The sequence below is a fragment of the Anabrus simplex genome, chromosome 6 (assembly GCF_040414725.1).
Source record: "Anabrus simplex isolate iqAnaSimp1 chromosome 6, ASM4041472v1, whole genome shotgun sequence".
In the NCBI taxonomy this organism is placed as follows: Eukaryota; Metazoa; Arthropoda; class Insecta; order Orthoptera; family Tettigoniidae; genus Anabrus; species Anabrus simplex.
The window spans coordinates 259,156,785-259,175,741 of record NC_090270.1 but is presented as its reverse complement, the minus strand read 5'-3'; the positions used below and the strand labels follow the sequence as shown (position 1 = coordinate 259,175,741).

The 18,957-nt window shown below is 38.1% G+C and overlaps 1 protein-coding gene across 1 annotated transcript in view; it reads right to left on the bottom strand.

The window, feature by feature from the left end:
- The window catches only part of LOC136876417 (eukaryotic translation initiation factor 4 gamma 1), a 700,368-nt gene extending 684,072 nt beyond the window's left edge, over positions 1 to 16,296 (bottom strand). The window contains exon 1 of the mRNA XM_067150372.2: positions 15,994 to 16,296. Coding sequence (XP_067006473.2) covers positions 15,994 to 16,166 — 173 coding nt within the window. The 5' untranslated portion in view covers positions 16,167 to 16,296. The remainder of the gene's footprint in view (positions 1 to 15,993) is intronic.
- Between the last annotated feature and the right edge of the window lie 2,661 nt (positions 16,297 to 18,957).

Here is an 18,957-nt window from a genome sequence, read left to right as displayed (position 1 = left end):
ACGCTGGTATCTCGAGCACATAAATTTCTTCAGTAATGTGCAAAACGGGTTCCGTAAAGCACACTGCACAACACACACACTTTGATAAGTCTGGAATCTGAAATACAGGAAGCGTTCCTCAATAACCAACACCTAATAGCAGTCAGTTTAGATATTTTTAAGGCATATCACATGGTATGGAAAGACTATGTAAACAAAGTACTAATGGCACATAATATATCTGGAAATATCCTATATTTCATTTATAATTTTCTCCAAATGTGCCAAATTCAAGTTAGAGGAAATGGAATGCTGTCAAAGGAAGTAGTAATCAACAATGGAGTCCCACAAGGATCAGTTATCAGTGTAACACTGTTTCTTGTGGCAATTAATGGTATAGTCTCTAACATCCACTCACCAGTTAAGTGTTGCCTTTTTGCTGACGATTTGATAATCTTCTGCCCAGGGAAAAACATTACGACGACTCAACTCCTATTACAAGAATCCATTGTAAATATTCAAAAATGGACTAAAACCACAGGGTTCAAATTTTCTAAAACTAAAACCAAACGTATTCTCTTCTCCAAAAACAAATATACCATCCCTATCCCTGTATCATATATGGAAGACCATAAAATTGAATCAGTTAAAACTATTAAAATTCTAAGACTTCTATTTGATAACAAGCTCACCTGGACCCCATACCTTAAAAATCTTAAAGACGAGTGTCAAAGAAGAATAAATATCATGAAAATTCTCTCAGCAAAAAACTGGGGAGCAGACTACCATGTCCTAATGAACACATACAGAGCCACAATCAGAGCCAAACTGGATTATGGCAGTATAGTATATTGTTCTGCCAGACCATCTACTCTTAAGATCCTTGATACCATCCAATCTTCAGCTCTTCGAATTGCCCTAGGAGCCCATCGCACCAGCCCCATAGCTAGTATAGAGATTGGAGGCAACGAACCACCACTTGAAATCAGACGTAAACTGCTGAGTTTGACATACGCACTCAAGATAGCTGGCACAAGTAACCAATACTTGAAAAAACACCTACTTTCAAAGAGACATAATGGAAAACTAACTGTATCTAAACCCCAACCCTGTAACATCAAATATACAATCTTCTCAAAGAACTAAACCTCAGCCTTCCACCCATTTTATTTCCACACAACTCACTAGATACCCCTCTATAGAAAGCTCATTTGCCTCCAATCAACTGGGAATTGAACAACAAATCTTAAAGCTCAAACTGACACAGCGAAAACCCAACAGTTATTTAATGAAATTTGTAATAGATACTCATCATATAGTGCAATTTCTTCTTCTTCTTCTTTTATGACCACATAGGATCACTTTAGTCAGTCCGTCGTTCAGGTCTCTTTGAAGGGATTGTTCGGGCTTTGCGGTCCTCCCAGTACTTCTTCAGATGCTCCGATCTTCGTGCCCTTTCCTCAGTTGAAAATGTGCGTGTTGTTGGTTTGTTTTGTGTAAGGGTAAAGCGGAGGTTTGTATTCTTGAGTTTTGTATTCAATTTTATCTTATTTTTGGTGTCTTCTGTTGTAAGGCCTATTTCCTTCAGATCCTCTCTTACTTCTCTGATCCATTTACATCCTGTTGTGGTATTTTTTGAGACGAGATTGTGTTGTACTAGTTGTTTCAGAAGTCTCGAGTCCTGCATCCTCATGATATGTCCAAAGAATCCCAGTCTCCTCTTACGCATAGTATCTGTAATGGGTGCTAGTGCAATTTATACTAATGAATAAAAAATTCAATGAGAGAAATGGTTGTGCAGTGAAATATATTCTCTGATTCCAAAAGTGCATTAACTTCAATACAAAATCCATCAACAACACACCTCCTTGTTAAAGAAATTCAAATGCTGTACCACAAGATTAAGATTGCAGGAAAAAAAGTTATTTTTATGTGGATACCATCTCACAGAGGAATACCAGGCAACGAATCAGCTGATCAAGCAGCAAAAGAGGCTACTAGTCTTCCAATCAACGACCGTCAAATTGTCATGCCACATTCTGCTATCATCGCTTATATCAAAATCAAACTACACGAACAATGGAAAATGAACTGGCTTAAAACTTCCACTAGCAACCTCCAAAAAATTGGAATGATATCTACGAGAACATATCCTCTCCAAAACCTCACCAACATGAACAAGTCTTATCTCCCGACTAAGGATAGGACACACGAAGATCACCCACAACTATCTCCTGGAAAAGAAACAACCTCCCACCTGCAATAAATGTAACTGCTCTCTCACTGTCAAGTATATCATCTCAGAATGTCAACTGTATGACCATTGACGCCAACACCACAACACACCTAAGAAAATGGAACTGACACTGGCTTCTCCAGCAATGAGTCATCAACTTCCTCAAGGACACTGGCTTGCACTCCAAAATCTAATTACATTATACTTATTCATTTTTCCTTTACATTTTTATAATTACAATATTATTATTATTACTACTATTATTCTGTAATCGTATATAAGAGTCGCGATAAGACCTTGGAGTTAAAGCGACTATAAACAACCCTAATAAAATAAATTTTTAAAAATAGATAATTTCGAGTTCCAGGAAACTGTCGGCTTTCTTCACTTTATCTCTGTATTCCTTTAATGAGACATCCCACAAACAAGACCTGTCTATTATATCATTAATTAAGTCCAGAATAATCTCCTTGCTCCACTCCATTTCTGACTATAAATTTTAGTATCGGTATAGTGCAGAGAGAATGACAAACAAGCCCTACTGTTTTTGTAGCTTATAACAAAGAGAGTGAGTGTTGCGGAGTCTCGTAACTACAATCCTACTTCACGAGAAGTATGTCGTTCACGTTGTTTAGGCTATCTGTTGGTATGGAAACAGCACAAAAGTTGTAGAGGCTGTGCCGCCATCTCACGAACAACGAACTGACTTGAGATGTTTTCCACTTGGAGCGGATAACATGCCAAGATGTTAAGTGTTAACCTCAACATTCTGAGTTAACATGCAAAGTCAATTGGAAGACACAATCACAATATACATGTCAATTGTAACATGTTGGTGTTAAATGTTAAATCAGTGGAGACCGGCCTTAAGACTCGAAATACTAACCAGAATATTTTCTTTATTCATAACATAGTCAACTCAACCAATAACCATAATTCAGGCTCCAGGATCTATAGACGTACGTGTTCGCAATGCAATTTTTCATACATTGGGCAAAAAGGCCGCAGTTTCCATACCAGGTATTTGGAAAATTTCAATGCGTCAAAACATACTAAATACTCCGCTCTGAGCTCCCACATGAAGCAAACTGGGCATCAATTTACCACAATAGAAGAAGATTTAAAGATCATTAAAAGAACAAAGGAAAACAAATGACAGAATTCAAAAACATATACATATATTTAGACCAGCATTTCAATAAGAACCACAACTTGAACGATGTAATAGAAATAAAAAGTCTGTTACATGAACAGATTCTGGAATTACCAACATTTAATTTAAAGGATAAAGATTTGTTTAAAGTATTTAATTCTACATCCATAAACACTCCCACTACACCAGCAAATGCAACTCCCCCCTCTTCGGTTTACGTCAATTCCCCTCCGCACACAACTAGCAACTTTATTATTTATAAGTTTCATTTTCCGTATTGATTGGATACACTATACAGATAAGAAGTGTGTTCCACCTATCAATACTTTAATTATTATAAACGGATTTACATCAGTACCGGTTTCGGCCTTCCACGGCCAACATCAGCTGGTATATTACATTATAGCCATTAGACATATGTCCAAAGATGTTGTTATGATTAGATCATCTGAATGTCTAATGCGGTTAAAAATAAAATATATAGTAGTAATGTTTTGTCTATGTTGTTTGAGTCATCAGTCCATAGACTGGTTTGATGCAGCTCTCAAGGCCACCTTATCCTGTGCTAACCTTTTCATTTCTAAGTAACTACTGCATCCTACATCTGCTCTAATCTGCTAGTCATATTCATACCCTGGTCTACCCCTACCATTCTTACCACTTACACTTCCTTCTCGTCAAATTTAGCCAAATCGATCTCCTCTCGCCAATTTGATTCAGTATCTCTTCATTTGTGATTCGATCTATCCATCTCACCTTCAGCATTCTTCTGTAACACCACATTTCAAAAGCTTCTATTCTCTTTCTTTCTGAGCTAGTTATTGTCCATGTTTCACTTCCATACAATGCCATGCTCCACACAAAAGACTTCAAAAACATCTTTCTAATTCCTATATCAATGTTTGAAGTGAGCAAATTTGTTTTCTTAAGAAAGCTCTTTCTTGCTTGTGCTAATCTGCATTTTATGTCCTCCTTACTTCTGCCATCGTCAGTTATTTTACTACCCAAGTAACAATATTCATCTATTTCCTTTAAGACTTCATTTCCTAATTTAATATTTCCTGCATCACTTGCCTTCGTTCGACTGCACTCCATTACATTTGTTTTGGACTTATTTATTTTCATCTTGTACTCCTTACCAAAAAGACTTGGTCCATACCATTCAGCAGCTTCTCGAGATCTTCTGCAGTCTCAGACAAAATAACAATATCATCAGCAAATCTCAAGGTCTTGATTTCCTCTATTTTGTCTATATGGGGTTAAAATAGTATCTATGAACAATGTGGCAGTGAAGGCTACAATAAACTAAAACTTATTGTATGTAGATTAGACATATTGAGCACATTGAACATATTAAAATACATAAAGCACAGTATAAAACACTTAAGTTTAAACACACTAAAATATAAGTTACATGTATGTTAAAACACTTATTAAAATTTGAGAGTTCGTGTTGTGTGGAGTTCCTTCTTCACGCTTCCTTATAGTTCTTGCACTTCTATGTCTATGTTAATTTAGTTGCATAAAGTGATCTGCGAGAATATTCTATTTGGCTGATATATGTCATGTTAATTCGTAGTGAAAACCCTTGTGGGATGTTAAAAGGTTTGTTTTTTTCACCTATTCAATACATATAAATTTTATAATTTAGGAATTTATTGTAGATTCCACTGAGACATGTTTCGCCCTTCATTGAGGGCATCATCAGTCAAAATATCACCTCAAGGTAAAAAATCAGGTAACTGGTTAGTAGTAGACATGTACAAATTAATACATATTATTAACAACATACAAAAATTAAGTATGGGAAATAGTTGCACAAAAGTGATGGTTGAACATGTAGGTTTATAGATGAAAGGTCAGCACCAATGCCTAAAATTAACATAGTAGAGTTCTGCAGTGGTGCTCTGGAGAAACAGTCGACGCAATCATATGATAATAAAAAGTTAAAAATATTTACATTATAACAATTAAGGGAGAAAAGGTGTAGTGTTTGGCATCAATGTTTTTAACCTACAATTGATGTCAAAGGTTGGTAACTATACAGTATTTACACTGTTCTATTGAACAGTTGAGAAAAAGTTTTAAAAAATATTTACATTTAACATTCAGCGTAAATGTTTTTAAATAAAAACTAATGTCAATGGTTAACATCCTAACATCCTACATTCAGTATCTTCAATACGGATAACAATGATTTTTATCACTTGCAACGTGAAAACCCTTGTCGTAAAAGATATGATAGAACAAGACCTTCATATCCTCAAAAGAGTCGGTAAAAGTAAACTTATGACTGAGTATGAAAATTTATTCATTTTCCTCGACCAGCATTTCAACAAAGATAAGAACGACATTATTGATTAAAAAAAGCCCCTTGTACGAACAGATTTTATGTCTATTATTTTTTTTTTGCTACTTGCTTTACGTCGCACCGACACAGGTAGGTCTTACGGCGACGATGGGATAGGAAAGGCCTAGGAGTTGGAAGGAAGCGGCCGTGGCCTTAATTAAGGTACAGCCCCAGCATTTGCCTGGTGTGAAAATGGGAAACCACGGAAAACCATCTTCAGGGCTGCCGACAGTGGGGCTCGAACCCACGATCTCCCGGATGCAAGCTCACAGCTTATGTCTATTACAAGAATCAATTCCCCTCACCAATATATTCTTAAAAGTTTTCAACCTCAAATCAATAAGCCCTCTTACCTCCTCTACAACTAACACACTCCCCTCCCTTCCCCTCACCGCCAGTACCACTAATTCAAATGCAACCAATAGACCCTTAGCCACACCACTGTAATATCGCTCCCTCCAACGGCACCTCACCGTTACAATACGCGCTGCAATACACTTCCTCTTTCTCTCCCACCAACAGTAGCTCCCCTCCAAGTACTACAAACAAGCCCATAGTCACGCCTTCGCAAACAGATCCCTCTCCAACTCAAACCTACAGCTATAACACTCTTAGTAAGAAGCCGACAGTCGACAATAACGTTCAGTTAATAACTTAACATATTACCCTCACCATCGTCTAATGATAAGTGTACACAATTTCCACTTAAACATTTCATTACGATTTTTTCACACAATTAACACCACGTTCCTGTCACACTTCCGTTTTGACTAGAATGTCAATCAACCCACATTCTTAACAACATTTTAGCATTGCATCAAATTGAGATAGTCCATAAAGGTCCAATTTAAACATCGTTCTTCAACCTTTAACTACAACTTCGTATTTTTTTTATCAAAGTGAACCACATCACCATATGCCATTGATAACATCAAAAACTATTTATTAAGAAATGGCATTACAGAGATAAAAGCCTGTGAAATGCTTAATACAATTGGGCCCATGAAAGCCTGCAAATTGGGAATTCCTTTTGAGTTTCTACAAACAACAGAAAAACCAGATTTCTGGCCTAAAGGTATTGTAGTTAGAAGATTTTCTTTTCGAGGCCAAAGACGCAACATTGGAGTGTCCCTCGAATAATAAAATAATCAAGATTCTTCTCTGGAACATCGAAGGACTAAAAAACGCCTTACTATTAATACCCCAAAAGACAATGGAACATTTCGATGTCATCATAGCTACGGAAACTTTTCTTTTAGAACCAACAGACCTACCAAAATTCTACGGATACCACACATTTGCAACGCCAACAGGAGGTCGACCGGCTGGAGGAGTCTCATGCTTCCTCAAACCAACTGTTGGAAGAGTACATGAAATCCCGAGAAGTGAAAACACAATCATAGTTAAGACCACTGACCTAACATTAATAGGAATATATATCGCACCAGATAATTCAGTAGAAGATGTAGTAGAATCAGTACTTAATGCAATAGGGAAAGTAAATACTGCGGAAGAAGTGATAATCGCGGGTGACCTCAACTGCAGGATAGACAAGCCGAACGTAAAATCGGAGTTAGTTATTCAAATCCTGAGGGATGAAGGTTACACAATGACAAACAGAAAAGACCTTAAAACATACTTTGCTCCAAATGGCTCTAGTGCAATTGATCTTTTATTCTACAGAGGTGAAAGATTTATGATAAGGAAACAGGAAGGTCTATGGTCCTCAGGGTCAACGCCAATCAGAAAACATACACCCATCTGCACAGAAATTCAACACAAAGAGTCACGGAAAACACTAATCCCCGATGATAAGGGCATCACAATTTCAAGAAATATTGATGGAACGAAACTGCAAGACCACCCGAATATACAAAAAGCAAGAGCACTTGTAGCTCGAGGACACCTAGATGAAGCAGTAGAAGTTGCTACAAATCTGATACAGGAAACCGCTTTGCCTGTGAAAGAAAGGAGAGCGCAAAAGTGGTTTGACAGGCAATGCTACATAGCACGAAGACACACCTTACGCGCGTTATACTCAGCCAGAAAAATGGGGACCGCTGATTACTTGGAAGCATGTGCCATCAAAAGAAGAAATTACAGAAAACTTATACCCATTTCGGGCCCTCAAGAAAAAGCAAGAGTGTAGAGCGAGGGAAATACCAATGGAAACATGGGAAAAACACTTCTCAGCGCTTCTAAACAGGGACAGCAGAGCAAAAGGTGACATCGCAAACCACCCTATCGATCCAGAACACGAAATTAGACTAACCACAGGGGAAGTACAGATGGTAATCAGCAAAGGAGAAAAAGGGAAGTCAGCAGGACCGGACAACATATATACAGAACACTTAAAAAGTACTCAAGACCATTTACTACAGCTTTGGACAGAACTATTCAACAAATGTCTAAATTTAGGCAAAATACCGGAAGTTTGGAGAACGGCAACGCTGAAGATACTGTACAAAGGGAAAGGAGAAACTGACAACCCCGACTCATATAGAGGTATAGCTCTAGAAAGCAACTTATACAAAGCATTTGCAACTATTGTAGCAAATCGCCTGAACAACGAAATAGACCCATTCATACCAGAATGCCAACTAGGCTTCCGCAAAGGAAAAAGCACGTTACAAGCCGCAGCATGCCTGAAAGAAAAAATTGAAGAGGCACTGAGGCATCCAAAAGGGAAGTACTACGTCGTCTTTGTTGACTATAAGAAGGCTTTTGATATTATCGACAGAGATATTCTGATAGGAAAATTGAAACAAATGATTGGTGACAACATGCTCGTGAGAATCGTTGAGACCATACTAGACTACAACCTAATCAAAATTGAAGATGGAGCATCCTCATCCGGGAAAGTAATTCAAACAAACGGGGTACCCCAAGGAGACCCACTAAGTCCGCTACTATTCAACGTAGCAACGGCAGATATCACACAGATAATGACGGACTCCCCTGAGACTACTCTAATAATGTACGCTGATGACATGGCTCTGGGATCGAGCTCAAAAGCAGAACTACAGTCGACAGTGATGAAGTTAGAAGCTTGGGCTTCAGATAACAAATATGAAATTAACCACGAAAAGACAGTACAGATGGTCTTCAGAAAAGGTGGCAAGGCGGCCAAGGACGACGCTATATCATTAAATAATAAACCACTAAAATAGTCAAGAAATTAAAATACGTGGGCATCACGTTCCAAACGAGCATGACATCCTTCAACAGCCACGTCATAGACAGAACGACAGCAGCAATCAGAGCCATCCACAATATCAAGAATATATCTATGCTATCCCTTAACACAGCGATGACTCTATTCAAGACCGCAATAACCCCAATTGTTTCGTATGGAATCGAAATAATATGGGATAACCTGACAATCGGTGACTTGGAGAGGATAGAAAGTGTCAAAGCAAGGTTCCTGAAGAAGGCCCTAGGAGTAGGCAAACTGGCACCCTCCAGACTTGTTTATGTACTGGCACGGGAAACTTACTTCATTGAGGATCTACGACTCAATCTACCACTGCCATCTAGCGGCCCATTCCAAGAGCTTCAGAAAAAACTTCTCAAGAAACGCGCGGAAATAGACCCCGAATTCTACGGAAATGACGCCATGATCAATCGAAACTGGACCAAGCAACTTCAAGAGCAAAGACATGTCATAACAAGATATGCAATACATGGCTTCCACCACAAAATATGCGCAGACAAAATTCCACAATCCAACAGATGACTGTGTTTGTACAATGTGTAAGGAAAAGTGCGACCGCTACCATCTGCTAAAGTGCAAGAACAGAATAAAGACTCTAACAGAATACAGCACAATGTAAATTGGGACAACAAACTTAATACTCATTCGAGTGCTCCTTATATAATTATAATTATATGCCATTGATTTTCGACTCTTATCTCTTGTAAACAAATAATTACTGGTCACATGACCATCTTTCATCATTATTTTATTCTACATTATTTTTTATTAAATACGATTTTTATCGTAATTTTCGCTGTAACCGCTGGTCGGCCAATATAATTTTATAGCAATCTTATCACTTGTTCATAACAGACCGTTGCTTTGTTCATTTTAATTATAATAGAAGCCTTCTAATGTCAATATCACTAATACTTTCACCAATTATATATTTCCTCACTCATTGTAATATCTTTAAAACCAACTTCATTACAAGTCTTTTACCACATGTTAATTTTAGTTCAAGTCGCTCCAAGTTTTTTTAAAATTTGTTTTATTTCATATATATGTAAATCAGGTGCCTGATTCTATTTTAAGGTTAAGATAATGGATGATGATGCCTAAATACAAGGCGAAACGTGTACCATTTTAGTTAACATGCCAAAGTAAATCAACTAAGACAAGACTTATTGTATTGATTAGGTGGTCAAATTAAAAAACTAACTTATTGTTATTATTCCAATTAATTCCACAACATCAATAATACAACCAAGAAGGTAGTCTACATTGGTTTTGACAATTAATTCTCGTCAGTGGTGACGCAGAAATATCTTTTAATGTCAGACTGTTACTATAAAACATTAACACAAGTTTTTAACCAGATTTTCACAACAGTTGCAATTATATGGTACTATGTTCGAAACAACCTTATGGAATGAGTTTCCTAAAAACTTACAATACATTAGAATTATTCAATGTGCTTTCTCTAGTCAATCTACAATCACAACCTAGCTACATGATTGTTTATATTTTTATATTTACTACAACTGTTTGTAATTCTATTACATACATTTTTAAGTAGTTTTTAAGATTTTAAATGATGTGATATTCTCATATACAGTAAGAACAATACCAGGATCCTGATCTAACTTAGAGGTGATATGCTGGCTGATGATACCTGAAATACAGGCAAAACATGTCCCATTAGAAACAAATGTAACAAAGTTTGAATCCCAATCACAAGGATTTTATTGTACTGAATAGGTGGATGATATAAATAATTTGTAAATTTAAGAAGTACATTGAATTTCAATACGGACTCATAATGATTACTTGCAACGTTCCAACGTAATAGAGAATTGCTTCTGAACTCCCAGCTTCCTGTTCCAACATAATTCAGAATTGTTCCAAATCGGTGAAAGCAGTTCTTGGTCCAGGACCAACTTTGATAGGTCTGCCCAGTTTGAAGAATGTAGCTGTGTATTAGATGTGTAAAATATTTAAGAAAGGGTGAAAAATATAGAATATCAACAGTGGAATGACATGAGTTATCACCCTCTCCTAACGAAGAGCAACTGGGTGTTCCCAACGAGCAAAGACAAGTCTATGTAATCTATCTACAGGTCTACATACATATTATATATATATATATATCAATGTCATTGTATGTGGATATGTAGGCCTACTATGTATTATATCTCCTAAACCACTGGAGCGATTTCAACCAAACTGGGTATCAGGAGACAAACCCTGTGGGGGAAAGACACCACAAGCACCCTTAAAGGTGGGGAGGGAGGGAGTTGATTCATAAAAATAATCGAAAATAGCATCAAATCCATATTCGGAGTGAGTGAGATGAATAGTGACACACTGGATTTTTATAAGTCCATGTTCAGCCCCCTTTGGGGTGGGGAGCGAGGGGCGGTGAGATATAAAAATAGTCGAAAATAGTGTCGAATCCATGGTTCTCAGGGTCATTGATATGAATGGTGACACTACGGATTTTTTATCCCTTAAGGGTGGAGGTCGGGGGGAGAGAGATAAAAATAATTGAAAATAGTGTTGCATTATAAGTAACAACTCTCATTATTGTTGCAACAACTCTCATTATTAGTGTTGCATCCATACTTTTCGGGGTCGCTGAGAACAATAGTGACACACTGGATTTTTTAAAGTCCAATTTCAGCCCCGCTTGGGATGAGGGCCAGATATATAAATAATCAAAAATAGTGTCAAATCCATTGTTCTCGTGGGCGCTGAGATGAATGGTGACACAACGGATTTTTTACACTACAGATTTTTAAAAGTCCACTTTCAGCCCCCTTCAGTTGGGGGCGAGGGGGAGTGAGGGTTATGTAGACCAAAGATATCCACGAAATGCCACTTTAATATTTGTCCCAAATGGAACATAATAATTGCTTTTACACCAATGAAGTGAAAAATCCACGGTAAATTAAGAAACACCGCCGTTACTAAAGAAATATCTAGAGAAATGTGTATGCGTAGTTACGGGCTGTAGACAGGACTCCTTTATGTTGTATTCCACTGCTCGTGCCGTCTTTAGTTTCTTTCTTGAGGTCCATGGCTTGCACCGACGAATGGGAGTGCTATGTCTGTGAATTGTCATTATCTTTGTCCATAAGACTAGCGTGGGCAGTTCAAACAGCAAAATCGCATGATCCCTGGACCAACAAATATACTTATTACTTGTTTGTTGGAAGGAAAATAGCATGATCCCTGGACCATTTCATGAATGAGTTAGGGCACAAAAATGAGCAACATGAAGAAAACAACACCTAATTGATTCAAAGAACTTCAGTGAGCAAAGACATCGCACACAAAAGTGTTAGACAAATAAAACACATACGGAAGCGCTGCGACGTAGCAGAAAAAATAGTTGTAAGGTAGTAAAGTATGTATCCATATTAAGTTGGAAACGATCCACAATTAAGATGTTATATAAAGGGAAAGGTGATACAGCAGATCCCAATTCTTACAGAGGTATTGCATGGAGTGTATTCTCTTAAAGACCCCGGGTGATACGAATAACAGTAAGATGTAACTCGAAGACAAGTCTCGAAGGAGGATTGAGACGGAAGTCACTTGCGAGACAGAACTCGTCATGTATATGAATGAAGTTTGTTTCTCGCTAACGAGACTTGTCTCCTTCTGCTTGAGATGAGTCTCGCACACTGGCTCTGGTATCTGTCAGCTGACGAGCGAATTAACAATCGGAGAGCTTCAAAGAGAGGTTTTGTTGGAACAGATGAAAGTGTTAAATTTACAAGCGAAAAAGATTGAAAAGCGACAGTGAGTTCTCGAAAAAACAGAAGAACTCATTTCAGTGCAAAAACAGGTTTTTCAACTTCAAATGGAAAAACTTTTATATGAAAGGGAGAAAAGAGCAGAACAAAGAAGTACAACCGAAATGAAACACCCACTGATATTTTTTTTTCATTTAGAATAGTTCTTGACAGCCTTTACTTCTTCAGTTGTGTTGCACTTGGGAGTCTATTCTGCAAATTATAGCCTACCTTTCGTATTAATCAATATTCAATAATTACTACAGTTATTATTTCAATTCTTTCTAGGCTTACATAAACGTAGTGGCTCGTACACTTGGTATACTTGCACCCCAGTTTGGGAACGACTGATTTAAGGTTTATTTTCTTGTAAGTTTCCTTCAAGATATTGTGTAAGAAGTTGCATTGTATTTATCATCACATTTAGGATCCACATTCAAATGCATAATTTTCTGCGGTCATTGAAAGTCGCAAGTAACTATTCTCATTTTGGTTCCGTATTGAAGATGACGTCAAACACGTCACTCAAACACTTTTTAAACATGCTTCGTACTTCATTCTTCCCAAACATGAAGAGTTTATTGATCATACGTGTGCATAGCTAGGGGTGTTCCGGCATATAATGTACTTTTTCTACAATCTGTTTTATGTCGCACCGACACAAGATAGGTCTCATGGCGAAAGATAATGAGAATCCACAGACATAGCACTCCCATACCTCGGTGCTAGCCCTGGACCTCAAGAAATTAACAAAAGACGGCACCAGCAGCAGAATACGACATAAAGGAGGCCTGTCTACAGGCCTTAAGTATGTATTCATATTTCTTAACTTGCTGCATATTTTTCACTTCACTTAAGTAAAAGCAATTATTATGTTCCATTTGTGACAAATTTTACAGTGACATTTCGTAGATAGGAATGCGCAATGTAACGTACTTGTATTCACGCACACTGTGCCTAATTAAATATTTATTATATTAATCCCTGCAAGTAAAATATTTTGTACTATTCCTTAATTTACCACAGATTTTAAACTTTGAGTAAAATGAATTATTATATTCCATTTGGGACAAATATTAGTGACATTTCGTGGATACCCTTCGTCTACATAACCGCTTTCGCGGTCGCTGAGATGAATAGTGACACTCCGGATTTCTTTAAGTCCAGGTTCAGCCCCCTTTGAAGTGGGGGGCGAGGGACCGGGTACTACGGCTAGTACATATATATTTCTTCGCGAAGTAGTGTGTTATAAACTGGAATTAGTACACTAGGATTATTCCAACTTATGTAACTATATTTTGTTTCCCTGATACAGATCACAATATGGTCCTAGAACATGTGTCAGTTGCCTAACCTGACATGGCAATACTTGACAACGTTCTCCCCAGCACATATCACATTATTTGCCGAGGTAAATTGAACAAATCTTACCTAATACATAGTGGATCCGCTTCAAAAACTCTCGCTAGAGGTTTATTCTGTACTTATTTATTTTTTTGCTAGTGGCTTTACGTCGCACCGAAACAGATAGGTCTTACGGCGACGATAGGATAGGAAAGGCCTAGGAGTTGGAAGGAAGCAGCCCTGGTGTGAAAATGGGAAACCATCTTCAGGGCTGCCAACAGTGGGATTCGAACCCACTATCTCCCAGATGCAAGCTCACAGCCGCGCGCCTCTAACCGCACGGCCAACTCGCCCGGTTTCAGTACTTCAAAATATACGTTTATCAATGCTTTACTTCTCGCAGCCCAGCACTCGCTACATTCAGCTGCGCGCGGAACGACTGTCGTTTGTTTACACGCTCGCGGCCTTCTCGGGAAGGATGTTGTGAAGCTATGCTCAGAGCTGCCAACCTCTGTACGGAGGAACTAATGAGTGAGGTGCTTCGATAGCTGGTGGCAAGACGATTGGTCTGGACGGTTAGGATTCTTGCCGTGGACAAGACCATTGGTCTGGACGGTTAGAAGCCGCGAAGCGGCCTTAGGTCCCTAGTTTCATGTGAAAACACGATTGGTCTGGACGGTTAGGATTCTTGCCGTGGACAAGACGATTGGTCTGGACGGTTAGGATTCTTGCCGTGGACAAGACCATTGGTCTGGACGGTTAGAAGCCGCGAAGCGGCCTTAGGCCCCTAGTTTCATATGGAAACACGATTGGTCTGGACGGTTAGGATTCTTGCCGTGGACAAGACGATTGGTCTGGACGGTTAGGATTCTTGCCATGGACAAGGTCATTGGTCTGGACGGTTAGAAGCCGCGAAGCGGCCCTACGCCTCTAGTTTCATGTGGAAACATGATTGGTCTGGACTGGTTCTTGCCGTGCGAGTGGTTAGGATAAGACCTGGACAAGACCATTGGTCCGGACGGTTAAAGCCGCATTCTAATTTTACGTGGTGTTTTTTTGTTTGTGCTTTTATTCAGCCGGGGTTGGTAACGCAATGTATTTATCAGCATTGATGGCAATGACGTCACATTCCGTTCACCATGATCAATGAGAATGCAAGAAACTACTTGAGCCATGGACGATGGCGGCTACTGCTCTTTATTAGGTTATAAAAGTAAATATATTTCTCGGGGCGGGCTGGTGGGTTCCTAGACATGGCAATGAACACATCTCTCCTCTAAAAGGAATTCCAAGTAAGATTTACATTATTTTCACTTCCCTATAATGTTATAAACGTTGGGCTGCGAGAAGTAAAGTTTTACCATACGTTTTACAAGGATGCAATATTTCTAGAGTCAAAATGTTCCCCGACTATAACACCTTCAAAGCTTCACACTGAAGTCCATAACATCACACTATAAATATTAAAATAAAATATAGCACAGATGCATCTTTATGATGGACAGTTTATATGAATCATTCAAAGATATGCGCCAAACGTCACTTGCCATGACACTGTGTAGTGGGGACAGCAGAACCCAACAAAGCAACTGTGCGATCTATGGAATTCAAAACGTAGTCGAATACAGGTAAACTATAACCATAAGGACTGGAGCACTACGAGCCTAACCTAAACATCTGACAAGCATTGTTGTTTGTAAACAAATACTACTCCCACAATGCCCACCAGCCCCTTGTGCGATATGACATTGCATAATCAAAGGATTGGGATGTTGCAACGTTCCATCAGATTTAAAATTAAAATAAGGGCAAGCTTACCGGTGAGACGGAGCTTCAACGGAGCTTCCAGGATGAAGGATGCGCCGCAATTTCAGACGACAGTAAAACTTACCACAACCTAAATCTACCTACACAAGAAAGCACATTAAAGGATACGGACTCGGAACGTATCGCTGAGTATATCCTTGTGTCTGTCCAGCTTGATGTTTTCCTTTTGGCATGCTCATGGCAACGTGTGCTGTAGTACGTTTGAAGTCCTCATAGAAGGACCTTTCGTTTCGATCAGAATACTTCGAATTATCTCCTGCGAAGGAAAGAACCACTAGCATGAACACAAACTAAAAAACCTCCGATTCCACACGCAATCATTTTTAAAACATAATATCGATGGCTTCGAGCAGATGATTGAAGATTTTCTATAATTCACATACGCCCAACACCTTTCCTAGCTCTTCAAGGAGATGTCTTCGTACACTTTCGTCAATCGGTCGGGCTCAGTCGGGAAGGTGAAGGTCGAAAAATGGCGCTGCGACTGTAGGGAATAGTTTTTAGTTGGGAAAGTTAAGTACTGACACTTCCACTACACGCACTTATAAATATCATGGACACTAGAACAACTTAGGTAATACAAAAATAGAAGCGAAATATTTTTAATACAAAATTCCGAAGCCCAGGACATGTCGCAAGCATTTGTACAGTTTGAAACAAATGTTTTAGCGCCATCTCTTGTCAAGATTGTCATTTTGTTATAGATATAGTCATGTTAAAAGGCGCGAAAATGTTGTCTATGAATAATATTTTGGATTCAGGTACGTCTGATACGACAGTCTCATAATTTTTCACTATGTCACAATTCACGAACACTCACGTTTTACGATACTGGCAAAGTAATTACTTACGGCCAAAATTCTAAGTCAATTACATCTACGAGAGCTCACAATATACCATTGTTTTCTTTTCTTTCTTTTTTTCTTTTTTTTTTTTTTTTTTTTTTTTGTGTGTTTCAGTATTCCGCGCTTCGATAATCTTTTGTTCCCTAACAAATTAATTGCTGCAAACATAAAGAAATAAAATTATTTTTGACAAGTTGGATGGCTGAATCAAACTATTTCGCCCTTCGAGAGACATTCTGTATTGAAATACAGATCCTCATTGAAAAAGAAAACTTTTATGAAAATGATTTACCACAACCGGTTTCCACTTGAATTCATTGTCAACGATGCGCATAATACTGTACTTTTGACGATCACCTGGCACGGGCTATTCGCCGTCCTCTGTTCCGTGCATATTCGAGAAGTCTTTGTTTGATACCTTGATTGCAGCAAATACAGTAGAGACAATACGCGACACGTACGGATGTAACCATGCTGGGAGACAAATCGACGGTGGCGCTCTGAGTAACTTGACCTGAAAAAATCGCGCTAAATTCAAATATCAATTGAAATCTATATACGGAAATGGATATATAAATTACGTCTAGAAAGAAAGTGTTATTGAGATATTATCTTCGAAGTTGCTAAAGCAATTCTGGATAAATGAATGAATTATTATTTAAAAGGTTATTATTCAAAGACTGAAATTAGACATTTAAACAAGATGTGAAATGGCTTGATCTTTCATTTATGCATTACTTTTTTAGCTTTAGCATTCCTGCCTGAAATCTTACGGTTGGATTTGTGTTTTTTCTCATTTAAAAACATTGTATCATCACATTAAGACACTCGTCAACAAATATATCGGCACATTCCTTACACATATGATGCAATGAATTAACATTTAATAGCTGGAAAGTTTTCCTCTTAACACGAAGCCTACTAACAGAAAGAAAAACTATAAAATCCCGGCATTAATCTGAGAAGAGGGATGAAAAATTATGAAAATGTTGTCGATAGTGGTGCTTTAAGGAATATTTACATTCAATTAGAGCAAAAAATAATGTAACATACCCTTGGCTGTATAGCCGAGGATTTTTAAAGTCGCTGGCCTGGAAATGATCTGAACACATCTTATAATTCTTATATAAGCGTAACGTCCCTTCTTTCTTTTACACCTTATCCAAATCACTTCTGTGACATTTCAAAACCTACAGATCACACCTACAACAAAACATCGGCATTGAAGGTTAACTGCTGCATTATACAATAAAATATGTGTACCGTATTACGTTTTAAGCCAGTTAAAGTATGGGTTGAGCAGGTCAGATGATGATTATGAAGTACTATAAAGGTCTCTGTCACTGGGAGAATATATATGCAAACACAATATTACTTACATTTTCTTGTCACGAGGGAACCTGAAGAACGACCGCGCATTCTTCTCTACTTCATAGTTACTGCAGCCAAACACAGCACATACCTTTCCCCTCATGTTGAGAGGAGATATCAAAGAATGACACACGCTACTATTTAATTATGTCAACTCACTGAAAATGCATAAATAACACCAAAAACTTCACACAAAAATACACGTGCTCTTATGGGAGACTCAGTAGTTTTCAGGTCTACTCGCTAGAGAGAGCTCCAATAGCTGTCCCTCGATATCTCGCTCAGTGTCGCGTATTGTCTCTACTGTATTTGATTGCAGTCAAACATTCGATTTTAAAGCCCTAACAATATCATCGCAAAAAAAAAAAAAAGACCATGCCATTTTTCTCTGGTGTTGATGGTGACTAGTCAAGAGCTTCGGCTGAAACCATTGAACCGTAGATAATACCAATGTCTGAAACCAATAAAAACCGAAAAGAAAGAAGAATTTATCTGGTGTTGAGTTGGTCTTGCTTGAGGTATATCACAGCAAATAGGTTATAACAACGAGCTAGAATCTATTTGAATCTACTTGAACGCCGCGTCAGGGATCAGATCAAGTGGGAGTGGTGTTGAAGCAAGTACAGAGGCTGCGATAATAAATACCGCTTCACCGTTTTCTTAATCAGGGAAGAACTCAAAATGTCTGTTTAAAAGGACATTAGGAAAAATAACACATTTCCAGTAATTACAAAATAAATCACCATACATTGCATATTTAGCTCTACTTACAGACAATGAAAATATAAAATATGAAACCTAGAACAAAATGACATAACAACATCGAGAAATAATTCATATCACTTCAATAATAATA